At 41.0% G+C, this 18463-nt stretch overlaps 1 protein-coding gene across 6 annotated transcripts in view; it reads right to left on the reverse strand.

Annotated features, from left to right (window-relative positions):
• The window catches only part of RBMS3 (RNA binding motif single stranded interacting protein 3), a gene marked incomplete at its 3' end in the record, with an annotated part of 773357 nt that overhangs the window by 644923 nt on the left and 109971 nt on the right, over positions 1–18463 (reverse strand). For 3 of the 6 annotated variants that reach the window (XM_081164679.1, XM_081164681.1, XM_081164682.1), the window contains exon 2: positions 9620–9688. In XM_081164679.1, coding sequence (XP_081020805.1) covers positions 9620–9688 — 69 coding nt within the window. Of the gene's footprint in view, positions 1–9619; positions 9689–17798; positions 17928–18463 lie in introns of all 6 variants that reach the window. The other 3 variants (XM_081164684.1, XM_081164683.1, XM_081164680.1) reach the window with 3 other exon arrangements.

Genomic DNA, 18463 nt, shown 5'->3' on the forward strand with positions numbered 1-18463 from the left:
CTTCCGTGCTCATACCCAGAACAAACTTAGTTGGTCTCTAAGGTGCTACTGGACAATTTTTTAATTTTGTTATTTATTTCGACTGCTGTTATACTGCGTTTTTATATGTGTTGGAAGCCATGCAGAGTGGATGGGGCAACCAGCCAGATGGATGGGCTACAAATAAGAAAATTATTATTATTATTATTATTATTATTATTATTATTATTATCCATACACTGTACTGCACTGAAGGGCAGTATGTATACAGTGGTACCTCGGGTTACAGACGCTTCAGGTTACAGACGCTTCAGGTTACAGACACTTCAGGTTACAGACTCCTCTAACCCAGAAATAGTACCTCAGGTTAAGAACTTCGCTTCAGGATGAGAACAGAAATCGCGCAACAGTGGCACGGCGGCAGTGGGAGGCCCCATTAGCTAAAGTGGTGCTTCAGGTTAAGAACAGTTTCAGTTTAAGAACGGACCTCCAGAACGAATTAAGTACTTAACCCAAGGTACCACTGTATTTCAAAAACAAGCAAACAAGAGAAAGGGGGAAAAGACGGAGCCAAGAGCACATGCTGACTCTGAAAGCCGAGGTTGACAAGAATCTAGTAAACTTCAGAGTAAACTAAGCTCAGGCTCCAACACAAATGATAATAGCCAGGAGATCTGACATTAAGAATGACACACTTTCCTTAACACGTCCCATTATGCCAGGGCTCTTTTCATTGCTTTCACATAACTAAGTGACCTTTCCTCTGCCATATGTGCTCCAATACTTCCAATACCTAAGCAAACTAGGGAGAATTAAAGGCAAAATATCAACCTTCACTTTCATTCTCCCTCCCCATTATCGGTTTCTGTCACAAACATTATGAAGTGGCTGTGCGTGGGGTTTTTTTTTAAAAGCACTGTCAAGCTCTCAATGGCCAGCTTGCTCACCAGAAGCCTGTGAGCATTTAATGCAAGTTGCATTACATAACAGAGCGTAACAGAACAACACTACAGTGGTACCTCGGGTTACAAGCACCTTGGTTTACAAGCACCTCAGGTTACAAACACTTCGGGTTACAGACTCCACTAACCTGGAAGTAGTACCTTGGGTTAAGAACTTTACCTCAGGATGAGAACAGAAATCGCGTGGCGGCGGCATGGCGGCAGTGGGAGACCCCATTAGCTAAAGTGGTACCTCAGGTTAAGAACAGTTTCAGGTTAAGAACAGACCTCCACAACGAATTATGTACGTAACCAGAGGTACCACTGTATTCCTAAAAGTCTATCTCCTGCTAAAGGTCTGGAACCTGCTAAAGAAAATGTCTTCCTCATAATCGAGGGCAGAATTCCTAGTTTACCTCAGTTTACACCTCATTTATGCCTATGTTTTGTTTGGGCTAGTTTATATTTGTATGCACATCATTGTTATACAGTGGTACCTCGGTTTTCGAACGTCTCAGAAGTCAAATGTTTTGGTTTTCAAACGCCAAAATGCCAGAAGTAAATGCTTCTGTTTTTTAATGTGCCTCAGAAGTTGAACGTCTTCCACTGAGTGTTTCTCAGTTTTCTCAATTAAATTTGCAGACTGCCTTTTGTGCCTCGGTTTTCAAACGTTTCATAAGTTGAACTGTCTTCCGGAACAGATTACGTTCGAAAACCAAGGTAGCACTATATTTAACAAAAATATGGAAGAATAATGAGAACAACTGGAATCATTTGAACCAAGGGTTGTCTTCAGCTAGCATTTACTCAGATTAGACCCATTGAAAAGAATGACCATGACTATCTTAAGTCTACTCATGTCTATGGGTCTACTTTGAGTAAAGGTGGGTTGAAGACAACCCCAAGTAAATATATGACATTGTTATATATTGAGTCAGACGACTGGTGCATCTAGCCTGGTCTTATGAACTTTGACTAGCAGTGAGTTTCTGGGGTGTTAAGCAGAGGTCTCTACTAGTCCTCCTATAGTATGTGAGGTCACTTAAGTTGTGGTGGAGAACTTTTGGTCCTCCAGCTGTTGTTAGACTCCCACCACCCTTGGGAATGTGAGTAGTGCTGTGGTCTAAACCACTGAGCCTCTTGGGCTTGCCGATCGGAAGGTCAGCGGTTCGAATCCGCACTTCGGGGTTAGCTCCTGTTGCTTTGTCCCAGCTTCAGCCAACCTAGCAGTTTGAAAGCACGTCTGTGCAAGTAGATAAATAGGTACCACTGCAGCGGGAAGGTAAATGGCATTTCTGTGAGCTCTGGCACTTGTCACAATCCTCTGTGTGCCAGTAGCGGTTTAGTCATGCTGGCCACATGACCCAGAAAGCTGTCTGTGGACAAACACCGGCTCCCTCGGCCTGAAAAGCGAGATGAGCCCATAGTTGCCTTTGACTGGACTTAACAGTCCATTGCCTTGCGATGCTGCAAGTTGGAGTCTCATAACATCTGGAAGGCCACAGGCTTCTTGCGCCTGAGTTAAATGTATATCCACCCCCCCTATTTTTTGGGGGGGGAGGGAAGTAAGAAGCAAGGTTAGTTAGTGGAATCACAAGTCTCCAGCTATTTTGGTGGAAATGTGCTTTCATCGGTATAAGAAGAGCTGGTAAGTGGCTTCTAGTTTTACTGTTCATATTAAATTGTAAATGGAGTGCCCAATAGACACCAGCCCCACTTGTTTCCCTCACTCGCATGTAATCTGATTGCTTGGAAAGATCAATGCAACAAATTATAAGGCATCTTTGAAGTCACTATTTGATCAGATATGAAATATGTCATGACTGGTAAAAAAAAGCATCTTTATGTACTACTGCATTTTGTTCTATTAAGCAGCCATTGGCAGTATGAATGAGCCGAGCAGCTCTAACATTCAGAATATCTGCCCTTTGTCTATAGCACGCAATCTATTTTCATTCATTTTCTTTACAGACTTAAATGAGCAGATGTAATTCGGTTTAGATAATGCATCACAGCTGCAGTAGGCAGGAAAGAATGGAAGAAAGTAATTGTTCCTGAAAGGAGGATACAAATGAATCAAATGCGTCGTATTTGTGCAATTCAACTTGGAATTTCTCTCTGTCAACTAGGATGGAGTATGCATAGCAACAAATCTTTCCCCATTACAACTGTGTTTCGGTGAAGTAAAACACAAGGTTGAATGGATGAATGAGTGTCCTTCTCACGTCTAATAACAGAATGAAGGGTGTCCCCCCTGTTTTACCCTTCTATGGGTTTTTTCATGTTACAGTAAACAGAGCCACATTAATTTCCACTGAGACTGTATCAACCGCTAATCTGTCTAGTTTTTGGATTTGTCCCTGTAGGACTTCAGGTTGCAAGCTGTTTCTGGTAATGTCTTCCTCATGTTTACTCAAATGCAGAGATGTATTGTAATGCCCTTGGCGTATTTAAATGCATTGCAAAATGCTTCAAGTAGGGTAGGCGTCTCCTTGCCCGAACTATGGCTTAGCATGAATGCGCAAATCATGTAGTTTCCAGGCTAGGAGACGATGGCCACAGTGTTCTTCCTTCATTCTCCTGCTGCTGCACTTCCATGGTTTGGCTTAGTGTGTCATCTGAACCTGGTTTGTCATGGTTTGACTCCTCTGGAAAAACCAAGCTGCAAATCAAGAACAAATCTTAGTTACAGCTTATGGTTTGTATTTTTCCAGGCAAAGCAGAAGCCCAGGTTAGGAGGACATGCTAATCGAAACCATGGTGCAGTATGGCAGCAGAAGGGCCAGGGGAGAAGCAGTAGCTGTGATCTCTTCTCCAGGGATTTGCGTGGTCACCTGTTCTCATAAACGGTTATGTGAAACTGGATCATGGTATATATTACCATTCAGCTCCTCGAGTGGTAGATCTATCAGTAAAAGGGGCAAAGTTCGATGAGCAATGCAATAATAAAGAGAGGAGGACTCAACAGTGCTGTGCAAATTATGTACTAGGCTCAAGTCAAATCTTTTGCCTCTTCCTCAGGTGCAATGTGCTTAATCCGTTCAGCAGATAACTAAGACTATCCTCTAAACCAGTGGTAGGTAAGATTCAACCCTCCATATGCTGCTCCAACTGCCTCCCATCATCCCTGGCCATTGGGCTATGATGGCTTGGGCAGATGTGAGCTGGAGTCAAGCGACTACAGAGCTAAGCAGATAAATAACTATACAACCTTTAGAAGACACCTGTTTTGTTTTGTTTTTTGAGATGCAGATGGGCTGTGGGTTAAACCACAGAGCCTAGGGCTTGCCGATCAGAAGGTCGGCGGTTCGAATCCCCGCGACGGGGTGAGCTCCCGTTGCTCGGTTCCAGCTCCTGTCAACCTAGCAGTTTGAAAGCACAAGGTGCAAGTAGATAAATAGGTACCGCTCCTGCGGGAAGGTAAACAGCGTTTCCGTGTGCTACTCTGGTTTGTCATGCTGGCCACATGACCTGGAAACTGTACGCCGGCTCCCTCGGCCAGTAAAGCGAGATGAGCGCCACAACTCCAGAATTGTCCGCAACTGGACCTAATGGTCAGGGGTCCCTTTACCTTTTTATAGGGTTTTTTAATCTTTTAATATTGTTGGAAGCTGCTCAGAGTGGCTGGGACAACCTAGTCAGATGGGTGAGGTATAGATAATATAATTATTAGTAGTAGTAGCAGAATGGAATAGGAGGTCCCTATTTTCATTGGAGAAATGTTCAAGGGTATGAAACAACACATAGAAAGCCGCAAGTTTCCCATACCTGAGTTAAAAGTAGCTTTATCCCCTCCTTTAAATAAAAAAGAAGGAAGGAAGGAAGGAAGGAAGGAAGGAAGGAAGGAAGGAAGGAGTGTTGGTTAGTGGCATCACACTGGTTCACAGCCAGCACAGCCAGTTTCTGCTATAAAAACACATCTGCTGTAAACTGGCTTCCCCTGAGCACAGTCCTGGAGAAAAGTTAGTTGCACAAATGCACTTCTACAAATTATCTGAAGTGTTGGAGGTGGTATATGCCTCTCAAAGCTAGCTGCTGGGAATCACAAGATGGGGAAGCACTATTGCACTCAGGTGTGGCTTAGGGATTCACCACAGGGATCTAGCCACATGATGGCGGACTAGCTGAGTCTTTTATCATACCATCTTCATTACTCGCAGGAGCCTCAGTCTCACCACAGTCCTCTGCTTCTTTTCACCAGCAGCACCTAGGAAGTGGAGCTCAAATGAAAGCCTCACATTTCCCAATAGCTGCATTAAAATTGTTTGCTGCCTCTTTCTGAAGATAAATCTGCTTTGTTACCTCATCCCACTTCACTTGTCACATGATTTATTCATCCACTGCATTCAACATTTGGGAACAGGAGGCCACAAAACTAAGCAACCCTACATAGGATTAAGCACTACAGGACGTACTGGGACTTACTTCTGAGTAAACACGTTGTATAGAATTGTGCTGTAAAGTCAGAGAAAGTTATATTCTGGGTTTATGTGTGTGTGTTTTTTTAATCAATGAACACTAATAACATATTTGTAGTATTGATCAACAGTTTTCATACTACTGTGGAACGTCAGGAAAGTAAATGTGGGATCATTAATGACAATGTACATGACTAGCGAGTAAATTGCCCGGAAGGAAGAAAAACACAATTGGTGAGTAATCATGCTCCTAACCACCTATAAACACACACACACACACACACACACACACACACACACACACAGAGAGAGAGAGAGAGAGAGAGAGAGAGAGAGAGCTCTGCAATCCAAGGGCTCATCAACTGCATACAGGTTTAACTTCAGGAACACATGGTGCCACAGAACCATTCAATCTGGGACAAAGCTCAGTTGGTACAGCATGAGACTCCTAACCTCAGGGTCATGGATTCGAGCCCCACATTGGACAAAAGATTCCTGCATTGCAGGGGCTTGGACTAGATGACCCTTGTGGTCCCTTCCAATTCTATAATTCCAATGGGCTCAAAATATACCATATACAGAAGCTGATTCCGTTCAATGGTTCCACTATTGTGCTTGCTTGTTTGGGAAGCAATCCGTTTCTACAATAGCTACATATGCCCACCATGAACCATGTGGACATTACGCTCTAGAAGTATAGCCTGCAATGAAACATTGCAGGTGGAGTGCTCTTGCTCATGGCTGTCTGGCTAGAAACCTGCTCATTTATAGGATACCCCATGCCATTCCCCCCTCTGCCCCCCCCATTTCCCATTCTCCTCCCAACACACGTGTGCCTTCAACGGTCAGCAATCAATTGTCCCTAGGCAACTTAGTCCTCACTAGGCTGATTTGAGAGGGTTCCCCCCAATATCCCCCCTCCCTAAATATTGATATGTACTTCTGCAAACCTAGGAGTGCCTGCTGATACCCCCTACTTGTGAATGGATCGTCACTTCTGCACAAAACACATGGGTTGTTAAATTGAACCAAATGTTTTCAAGGGAGGATTGAAATTCTTAAACAGTTCAGGAAAACAGTTCAGAATCATAGAATCATAGAATCATAGAGTTGGAAGAGACCACAAGGGCCATCGAGTCCAACCCCCTGCCAAGCAGGAAACAAAAGAAAGAAAGAAAGAAAGAAAGAAAGAAAGAAAGAAAGAAAGAAAGAAAGAAATTCAAAGATATATCAGAAAATTTATTCTGAGCAATTCAGCTCAGCTCTAATTTATTTAATTGTGTGTGGGTTGAAGACAAACTTTAACATTCCAATAAGGGAGCTACACCAGCTACTCTTGGAGGCAGCACCCTGTGAAACCACCCCGGGGATAATTTTATTCTTAAAAGGCAGCTTAGAAATGTATTAAATACACAAGAATAAATAAATAAGATTCTCACAGAGACCAAACTCAGCTCTCCATGCCTTTCTCTTTCTCAGCCTTCTTCAAACTGCTGTCTCTCTCTGTTTTGTCTTTTGCTATGCAGACACCTTGCTCACCCCACCCCAGCTAGAGGGAGAATCTGGCTGAATCATCTCTTCTGACCATCTAGCCTTCTTAGCTCCCACAGAGACACATCATTGGAACATCACAAGCGATCAACACTCTTTTATCAACTCTTAAGATGCTAGCCGGGTATTGCCTGGGGCAATCCACACCGATAGTCTTACTCACAGGAATCTGATAGCAAACCCAAGGTAGCAGTTGAAAGGATAATAGCACAGGTGAAAGTGGATTGATAGCATGCTAATAGAGACTTTAGGTCGGGCCTGAACTGTAGAGTTGCTCTGTTCAACAAATCCTCTGAATGCCTGGAACAGAGGCAGTACACATTTTCAGCATGAGATGGAGAAATCCTCACTTTGTGAATCATACTGACCCATTTGTCAGATATCGCCTTCAAATGAAAGTGACCAGCATTACCTATGTTACATACTGAGCGTTCAATGTTTTATGAAACATTTTTATTTGAATGGTTACAATTTATTTGTAAACTGCCATGAGAAATTTTAAAAAAATAAGATGGTGAACAAATGAAACTACTATTATTATTATTATTATTATTATTATTATTATTATTATTACTACTACTAGCAAGATAAAAATAAACCCTTTGTATATTTAGTTAAAAGTTTCAGCTGTGCTTTAATGGGCTTACTCTTGAGTAAGCTTGCATAAGACTGAAGTCTGAATCCTTCAGAAATATATTATTTGATTGTTCATATGTCAGTGTTGCTGAAAAATCCATTCACACAGGAAAATAGGTGATGAAGCTAAGGACTTCTGTCAGGCTCATCATCAACACCCATCAGCTCTGCACAGAACACACCTTACATGGGGTTTGGGGTAGGTATACATCTGATCTAGCACTTGGGTAAAATTAACTCTGGACTCTTCCAGCTATATTACGATCCACACAAACAAATCATTGAGGAGGGGGAATCACCCCCAGTCTAGCCTCTGTTGGCTTGAGATTTTTTTGTTTGTTTACTCAGTGGGACTAATTATGTATGTGTTGACAACTGTACTGCAATTCATGTGAACCACAGAAAATAAATAGCCAGTTTCTCTTGGCCCATAGAGGCCTAAGTCAACCTCAATCCCCACTTTTACTCCAACATGAATTTAGAAAACATGAAAGAAAGGTTAGTATAAAGTCAGAGGAAGTCAATTTAACTTTAACATTCCTTAGATGCACCAAAGGTCACACTTGTGTAGTTCAATTCAATTTTCTATGGATTCTTTTTAAGATGTATATGGAAGAGGCTTCATTGAGTTCCCAGCGTGAGGCAAAGAAAATGCAGACAATATGAATTGGCGCCATAATCTTGTTTGTTCTTGGAAAACTATTTTCTAAATGTGTAAGTAAACAACAAAGACCCTTAGAGGACCACATGGAATACAATCTATGATCTAATATAAATGTTTTGCTGAGCCCTAGCATAAAAAGAAAATTGTGCCTTGGGATTTCTTTACATAGCCGTAACACTTTCTTTTCTCTCTCCACTGGTGGTACTGGCATTTTAATATCCACCAGGCAAGTCTATAGGCTTATTAGAACCAAAACACTAATGATAAAGTTTTACAATAAAGAGATAAAAAGGGAAAGGAGATTATAAAACAAAGGACAAAACGGAGGAGAAAGATTATAATGCATGTGGTATAATATTGGAGGTGGAGAAGCAGTACCACAGGCATGTTTTAATATAATAGGACAAAGCTTTTCCAATAGATGCAGAATGACTTCAGATTTACTTTCAAACAACATTCCTGCTAGTTAATCTTTCAACCCTGTTCAACTGCTAACAGGATTTTAAAGCTCCAAAACAATAATCTTGAATATACGCTTATCTTTTTCTCCCAGGAAAAGCAACCAAGAATTAACAATGCACTCTAAAGTGGATTCAATTGGGCATGTTAAAGGTGCATCTTTTAATTTTTGAGTGCATTTGCTATCAACAGGCGAGAGCGTGCTGCAAGTGTACAATGAAAGAACAATATTCAATTACATCTTTGCCTTAAGCAGATCAGTAGGAATCCACTGACAATTTCAGCATATAAAACTAATTCCAACTGGAAAACACAGTAGAGTCCTTTTATAAAATTGTGTTCTATAGATTCCAGTAGATTCTGTATTGAATGCACAAGGTTGCTAATTATAAGGTGTCTTAAAAAGTCCCTCCAACATTTTGTAATAAAACGTATACCCTGACTCTGCAGAGACAGTGCAATGTGGAATGGCTTTATACAGTGCTTTGGTTTTCTATAGCAGACAGTAATCACATTGACTTTGTTCCAGGTTAACACCAGAGCTTGAAATGAATAGAATGCAAATAACCTGCAATGGACATTTTCCATTGATTCAGTGTTACATAGCCATGACTAACTTCAGCTGAGTTGAGGCAATTAGCCTTTTTCCAGCATGGTGATCCGGTTTTCAGGAAGCACACGGGGAGGCAGCAGTGGAAACTAGTCCAAACTAGTCTTTTCACAGTCCAAATTAGTACGGGTGTTTGTGATGGCATGGAGGAATTTGTGTGATGGCACACAAACAGCTTGCAGCCTCAGCCAGCCATTCAAAGTACCTCATGTTTTGTGGCCCACAAGCACCACTTGAATTTTATTGATCATGATGGCCAGATGAAGAGCATACACAAAAAGGCCTCAACCATGAATAACATTAAACAGATTTTTTTCTTTGACATAAAAGATGATTAAAAAGCAGTATAAAGGAATATTACCTGATGTGGCTGTGAACTTGACCATCTGCTATACGAGGGAGCACCTGAAGTCTTGTTGGCTGTGGACTTCTTGAAAAAAAAGGAAAAACGTAATTTTTATTACTACAACAACAATACTTTCTTATACCCTGCCCATCTGACTAGGTTGCCCCAGCAACTCTGGATGGCTTCCAACAGAATATAAAAAGACATAAAGGTACATCAGACATTAAAAACTTCCCAATACAGCATGTCTATGAAAAGTCATATAATTGTTTAACTCTTGGATATTTGATGGCAGCGCATTCCACAGGGTGGGAACCTCTCCTGAGAAGCCCCTCTGTCACTTCACTTCTCACAGTGAGGGAACCACCAGAAGGCCCTCGGAGCTGTATCTCAATGTCCGTGCTGATGCTTGATATAATTAAGCTTTCATAGATTTCCATAGATCTCCGTGCCCTTACCACAGCAAAAAGACTGATACTGATGAACTGGAAAAATAAAAACGCGGCTCCCTTCTACGATTAGATTGAAGACTTATACAAACACGCAACACATGGATAACTTGCATATAAACGCAGACTTGCCATGGAAAAATTCAATTATGTTTGGAATCCATTCTTACAGATGCTGTAATAGGTTAAAATCTGGTGAAGTACAATAACAACTTCGTAAAGTAAAGAATTTTTTTAAAAAGCTTTCATAGATTTCTTTAGTTTCACCACTGTTCTGGGCCAATATAAATCTACAGTTATTGGATCACAGCACACAGTGGATCAAGGCAATATTATCAAAGTGCTTGTGAAGAGAGGGGTAACTAGTGGGCCTCAACAATATGGAAGCAGCACTCTTGCATAGTCAAGTGCTATCCTCCTATAACCAAAATATTGTCTTCCATTTATCAGAGACACTAGTTTTGGTTTTGCATTATTCCCTTGCTTGAAGTGCATTCTGAAGATAGGTCTGTTGGTGTGGGGGGAAACTGGTAGGGCAGGAATAGACCACTTCACTGAATCTACATGCTCGGTACCTTTTTATAGATGATCAAAACACAAGTGACAGTTTTAATCCACCAAGAGTAAGATTAAGCCATGGATATTTGGAAGATGACACTATGGCCTGCTTTCAATGTGCACCGAGAGGTGCCTGGTATGCTGGAGGAGAGAACGTAAGACCCAGTAAGTGGGAGCAATGTTATTAAAGGAAAAGAAAATTCTACCAACATGAAATAGGGATGGATAAATCGGACAATTTCAGTCCTCCATTTCTCCTTTTCCCCAATCTTAAATTTGGTTCTCCACATTTCCACGAGTTTGCAATTTTTTAATTAATTTTAAAACTCCTCATGAAAATTCACCAGTATTTATACAAATACCGCATACATTTTTGTAAAGCTATTCACCAAATTTAATGCCAACGTTTGCATGTTTATGCAAACTTTACCCTAATATGTGCATTTGTAGAAACATCACTTAGCTAACGAACTGCACTGCAAAATCTGGAGAATTTCAAAGGACTGCTGTGTTTTGGTTCACATACTGTTATGAAACATGTGAGTAAGGTAGGTTTGCCTTTAAATGTGAACTGAATTGAGTTTCTCCCCCATCCATAACCAGGAAGCAGGTGTAGAACTTGCTTACTAGGTTACCTTATTTCCAGATAAACTGTCTGCCCCACAGCCATTCAGGAATAAAACCAAAGTGTAGCCCAGATACAGAGATGCTTCTTAAATCTCATTACACATTGACTGAAACACATATGAAGGAGTAGGGCGAGAAAAATCCTTGCTCTGAGGCCCTTTTATTGGGGCCATATTTGCACCATCCATTTAAACCACTATGATATGATACCACTTCAAACAGTCATGGCTTGCCGATGCTGAAAGTTGTTAGGGAACTCCTGTTCCCTCAACAGAGCTACAATTTCCAGAGTGGTTTAACAATCAATCCTTCTTCCCAGGGAACTCTGGGAATTGTCGTTCTGTGAGGGGAATAGAGTTTTCCAGTTGACACTGCAAAAAGCAGCAATGTAGTTCAGGAAGCAGACACATTAATCCACTTGTAATAACCTGTTTTCTTGTTGCTATTTTTTCTGAAATTTAAAAAGGAACTCATACGCTTCATTCCATTTTATACCAAGGCTCCATTATATACTGTCTTTTATAAGCACTAAAGGCCTTGAAGCCACTATTAGTGTAAAATACTGCTGTATTACGGAATTATTAATATGGCAACTGCCTCCCTTTAATCCAAATTACTTTAATTAAAAAGATAAAAATTTAAAAAGCTCCAGACAGCTCCTTACTAATGAAACCATCAGAATACAAAAGAATGTTTAAGCAGTGAGCTGGATGGTTGGGAAAAAAGTAGATTCCTTCAGAGATTGTTTTAAGAAAATACTGCGGTGTGTAGAAAAAAATGTGACTTCCAGAAAAGCAGGAACAAAGGATAGAGAATTCAAGTAACCTACTCCCAACAGAACACATTTTGGAAAAAATTCTTCGAGTAACACTTCATATTTTGATATTTTTTTTTCCTATTTAGAGTACATTTGTAGCATCAAAGCACAATCTTGTTGAATATTTTGAAGAACTGTAGATTCCAGGTAAATGCAAACAATAATAAGTTCATATTTTTTTCTGACTATGATTTGGTTACCTAACTTATGGCGCAATCTGACACAATGTCTACTGAGAAGTCCCATTGACTTCAGCGGGGCTCACTTCCTGGTAAGGAGATAACACCCAAACTTTCTCAACAGTTAGTGAATTTCTTTTAATCTGTTCTATACTAAGAACTGTGATCAGTGAGTTTCCTTTTTTCTTAATCTGTGGTTTTGTTTAAGGGCTGTGTGGCGTTCTTCCTTTTGGTTCCCAAATAATATTTGAAACAAACAAACAAACAAGAACAATATCATAATAGAATGGATTTAATTCCAAGAGACTCCAGGGAAGGAGTAGAACACTGAAAAATTAAACCTCAAGAAACTCATGCTAACAAGAAGCAAAATAGGATGTGGTTGAGTTGCTTCTCCTACATATTGAAAGGGTATGCTGCTTAGCCACACCCCTTGCCACCTGAGGGTGACTTGTAGAAGTCAGTTGGTGGTTCACCACACCTCAACCAGTGTGATGTATCATCAGAGTACAGTGGTGCCTCGCAAGACGAAAATAATCCGTTCTGTGATTCTCTTCATCTAGCGGTTTTTTTGTCTTGCGAAGCAAGCCCATTGACGGATTAGCGGATTAGCGCTATTAGCGGCTTATCGGCTTATCTGATAAGCGGCTTAGCGGCTTGGAAAAAGGGGGGAAGGGGGGAAAAACCCGCAGGAACTCGCAAGACATTTTCGTCTTGCGAAGCAAGCCCATAGGAAATTCGTTTTGCGAAGCACCTCCAAAACGGAAAACTCTTTTGTCTAGCGAGTTTTCCGTCTTGCGAGGCATTCGTCTTGCGGGGCACCACTGTATGCAGAACCGCAGTGGAGTCCTCAGAGAATTCCTGCTCCCAGCAAATGGCTTCTTCCAGAGTTCCTGGTTAACGGAAAAACTCCCCTCCCGCACAGTTCAAAGTAAAAAGGTGTTTATTGTCTCCAGACTCAAGACAAAGCTAATCGCTGCTATCTATTATAGACCAAGGGAACATGGGTGGCGCTGTGGTCTAAACCACAGAGCCTCTTGGCTTTGCTGATCGGAAGGTCGATGGTTCGAATCCACATGACAAGGTGAGCTCCCATTGCTCTGTCCCAGCTCCTGCCAACCTAGCAGTTTGAAAGCATACCAGTGCAAGTAGATAAACCGCTGTGGCGGGAAGGTAAACGGCATTTCTGCGCGCTCTGGTTTCCCTCACAGTGTCCTATTACACCAGAAGTGGTTTAGTCCTGCTGGCCACACGACCCAGAAAGCTGTCTGTGGACAAACGCCGGCTCCCTTGGCCTGAAAGCAGAGATGAGCACCACAACCCCGTAGTCACCTTTGACTGGACTTAACCGTCCAGGGGTCCATTACCATTACCTTTTACTATATACCTTTATTCCGGTCTTCAAAGTAAAGATACATATATACAGAGAGAACTACTAACACTATCAGTGTGCTAGCTAACTCTGCTGTGTAAAAACAACAACTCACAGTCTCTTCCCCTGACTCTCACAGATTCAGAGTCAGATCCTGACAACAAACAGGACATCATCAGGACATGCAACAAGACCTAATGAAAGCAATGCCCTAGAGACTATTATACCCATCACTACATTCCTAAACCAATGAGAGAGTGAATGATGCAACAAGTCATACACTCAACCTCTCTGGGGTTGCTATTTTAACCCAGTGCACCCAGCATCCTTATCTCAGAACATGGTGGATGTGCTCCTCAAGACATGAGGCCAAGCACTGTGTAATTTAAACCACTGTTCACATTGCACCATCATGGCATGTTCAGCAGCCGCAGCTGCCAAAACTACTACTGTGATTTGACCAATGTATGAAGAAGCTTAGCATGTATACATTGGTACACATCTATTTCAGACTTATCTGTTGTATATAAAGTACTGAGGAGGGGTTAAAAGGAAAAGGTACTATTGTGGGCAGTAATATCAAAGATAACTTTCGTTTTACAGGAATCAGCGCAACAAGAAAAGGCTGGAACAGATACGGATATGCCAGTCATTTTTTAAAAAATCCATTCATTATACTTATTCCATCAAAATTCATCAGTTCAGAGTCTCTATGGAGCTGCGGGGATGAGCTTTGATGGTCTGAGTATAATGAATGGATTTATGGGAGTATAGCATCTCATTGGCAATGAATATCTACAGATATGTTATATATCTGTTGAAATTTTTTTACCAGCAAATAACCATTGAGATGTTCAAATCATTTATACTGATGGGATAATTGGGGGGGGGGATGAAAAAGGGGGGGGGGAAATCCTCAGACTGGTTGAATTCCTGTCAAGATGTATTGATTAGCCTTTTCAGACTTCTGTTCTTTCCTTTCCTTTTTAAGGTATTACATTTCATTTGAAAGCAAGATTATTTAGTACACCATTTTTATTCAAAGCAATATAGAAAATGAGACAGGAGGTTATGGTCATATTTGTGGGTCTTTCATTTCATAAAATAAAACAAAGATATTGCTATCGGCAGGAAAAGCCCAGGTGGTAGAGCATCTGTTTATCCAATCACAATGCCTCAGGTTCAGTCCCTGGCTAGAAGTCTGGAGAGTCCCTCTCAGTCAACAAAGACAATACTGAACTAGACGTTGATGATAATAATAATAATAATAATAATAATAATAATTTTTTATTTATACCCCGCCCTCCCCAGCCAAGGCCGGGCTCAGAGCGGCTTACAAGCAATAATAAAAACAAGATGAGTGATTACAACTTAAAAACAAAAATAAAATACAACATTAAAATAATGGAACATTAAAATATTAAAATGGAGCCTCATTGCAGGAGAAGGAAAAGAAAAAAGAAAAAGGGGGCGGAGGGAATCAAATTGGCTCCAATCCAAAGGCCAGGCGGAACAACTCTGTCTTACAGGCCCTGCGGAAAGAGATCAGATCCTGCAGGGCCCTGGTCTCATGAGACAGAGCGTTCCACCAAGTTGGGGCCAGTGCTGAAAAGGCCCTGGCTCTGGTTGAAGCCAATCTAACTTCCTTAGGGCCTGGGACCACTAGGGTGTTGTTATTTATGGACCTTGAGGCTCTCCGTGGGGCATACCAGGCGAGGCGGTCCCGTAGGTACGAGGGTCCTAGGCCGTGAAGGGCTTTAAAGGTCAAAAGCAGCACCTTAAATCTGACCCTGTACTCCACCGGGAGCCAGTGCAGCTTGAAAAGCACTGGATGAATATGCTCCCATGGCAGAGACCCTGTGAGGAGCCTCGCTGCAGCATTCTGTACCCGCTGGAGTTTCTGGGACAGCTTCAAGGGCAGCCCCGCGTAGAGCGAGTTACAGTAGTCAAGCCTGGAGATGACTGTCGCATGGATCACTGTGGCCAGGTCGGGGCGGGAAAGATATTAGTCCTCTCTCATTTGCACTTCCCAAACCAATACACAAACTGAAACTGAGGTATCCTTTGACATTCAAGCTTCTCCAAATTTTGTGATGCAATTTTCCTACCCAAAAATGTTCACAAAAACACATATATTAGTGAATATGAAGTCCCAGAACTACATGACTAGAGGTAGTTAATGGTACTTCCAAAAACTGGGTAAAATTGTGTGAAAGAATTGGTGGAACTGTGCTTTAAAATGCATACACATTTCCATGAAGATTTTTTTTTGGGGGGGTGTATATGCGGTGTGAATATGGGGTGAACTGCACATTAGGTTGGGGGGGAAATCGACGAATTCATCCATTTCTACTAGATTGGCAAATGATTTGATATAAGGGCTGATTTGGTATAAGGCAACTTCCAGTATTCCAATGAATCACGTCTGAGTTGCTAAACGTCAATGATATTTTAGGGTTGAGTAGACAATCTTCTACACTGCCACACTGTCACAACTGGCTACATGAGCCTCTGCAATGATCACATTACAACAATTCTAATGGGTTCTCGTTAAACAGGTAAACAAAGAAGCATCCATAGGGTAAGTTCACAGTTAAGAAATAATATGCATGTTTCCTCAGACGTAATTCAGCAGGACTTACTTCAGAGTAGACATGGATAGGATTGCAAGTGACTAACTCCCATCAATTTCAATGCCACATATTTTTGCTGATTGTTCCTCAGAGCCGCATGGCCAGTACACTTGCTTATATGGCCACAACTTTTCCCATCTGCCTTACAAGCTACAAAAATAAATAGAACCTCATATAAAATAAGATGGCAAAACAGTGATAGTCCTACTCTGGAGAGTAAGACCAGAACCAACGGATTCAACTTACAAGAAAGGAGATTCCAACTAAACATCAGGAAGAACTTTCTGACAGTATGAGCTGTTCGACGGTGGAGTGGACTCCCTCAGGAGGTTGTGGACTCTCCTTCAGTACATATTTTTAATCAGAGGTTGGATGGCCATCTGACATGGATGCTTTAGTTGAGATTTCTGCATTGCGGAGGTTTTGACTAGATGACCCTCCAAATATACAATTTTACGATTCTAGGATTCCAAATCTATAATTTTATTAATCTAGGATTCCAACTGATATTTTTTCAAGACAGCTACACTATCCAGTTTCATTGGGCAGCCTAAAAATTATACATAATACAATTCACTCTGTTTCGTGGCATTCAATTAATCTGAACAACAACCTGCAAAATGATTTTAACATCAGGTCAATGGCCCATCTATTTTTTTTAATGATATTTATTGAAACAAAAGATTTTTTTTAAATACACACAAAAAAGACAAAATTACAAAAAAGGGAAAAAAACAAAGTCATGAGGAAAAAATAAAAAAATAAAAATAAAACCATCCTTATCAAATTCTCCAAATTCCATTACCTTCTTTCCATGACCTCCTCCTCCCCCCATCTCTTGTATCTTGATTAATAATTGTCGCAGCAAATCCTTTCCATAACTCATAATATTTTATCATTACGTTACCTTACTCTATTCTCATTTTATCTTATAAAAACGACCTTAGAGCTTAAAACTTAAATCTTTTTTACCAACTTCTCATAACCATTACCTTTTTGCCTAGTTCTTTAAACATTTTAACAAGAGTCAAGTAATTTCATTTCAACATTTTCCCAACATTCATAAAACATTTCTATTAATAATAATACAAAAAAGAAGTACAATAAAATAAAAACAATCCAATCTTCTTCCAGCGTCCCCTCCCCCCGGTCCCGGGGTTGTCAGTCTTTTCTTTTTTTCTTTTTTAGTCAATGGCCCATCTAGTCCAACATCCTGTTCTCACAGTTGCTGACCAGATGCCCATGAGAAAGCTGCAAGCAAGATTTGAACACAACAGCACCCTTGTCCCTGTGGTTTCCAGCAACTGGTAATTTTCTAATTTACAGACCAGACCACCCACCTCCACCCCCACCCTGATGCAAAAAGGCAAGGTGCACTTAGTAGCTGCAACTTAATATTCAACAGACTTCTCACATTCTGTTCTTTTCTTGCAATTTTCACACTATATAAACAACCCAAGGAACCTGTGGAATAGCAGGGTATAAACTGAGACATTAAATACATTGGAAATGGAAGCTTTGTTTCACTGCCAAATATTTTTTGGGCACAATCTGCTGACCTTTCCTCTCATTCAGACGCCATTGAAAGGAATGGAAGCTCCTTGGTGGACTAAGTCCTGGATTCCTTTGCTGTAACGTTCACTCCTTCTATAGCTCATTCTTATTCTCTCCAAAGCCCGTCAAAGAATCTAAATCATGACATGGGGAAAGGTTAGACAGGCATTCAAATTTGTCTGTCACTGCAGGAGAAGTGATGCAATGTAGGGACTGCAGCAGCAATAACAGTGAAAATCTATCATTCTTACTTCTTCAAGCACCCCTCCCTGCAATACGACAGAAATGCATCTCAGCAGTAAATTCTTCTAAGAGCCCCTTAAATCTATCATGCTAATTGCAAATGTGGAGTAGCCATTTGTCTTGTCCTAGAAGTATCGTAAGACGCAGATTTGTGCTTTGAAAAGTTTCAAGGAAGAATCCCTAGGCGGCCCATAGCATAAAACTCTATAGACAGTAGCGACACTGCACTGGACTAATCTTTCCAAAAGGACACTGCAGAGCATTTTAGGGTTTAAAAAAAAGAATTAAAGTGAGGAAGATCGGTAGCAATCGAGAGCATGTTCCTGCCCTGTGTATATGCAGGCAATAATGTGTTTGTTTCATATGACCATTGCTTTTTAGATTCAGGGACAAAATTCCTATCAAGCAGTATTTTTGTGACGAGTAA

The sequence above is a fragment of the Podarcis bocagei genome (genome assembly GCF_964188305.1).
Source record: "Podarcis bocagei genome assembly, chromosome: 12".
NCBI lineage: Eukaryota > Metazoa > Chordata > Lepidosauria > Squamata > Lacertidae > Podarcis > Podarcis bocagei.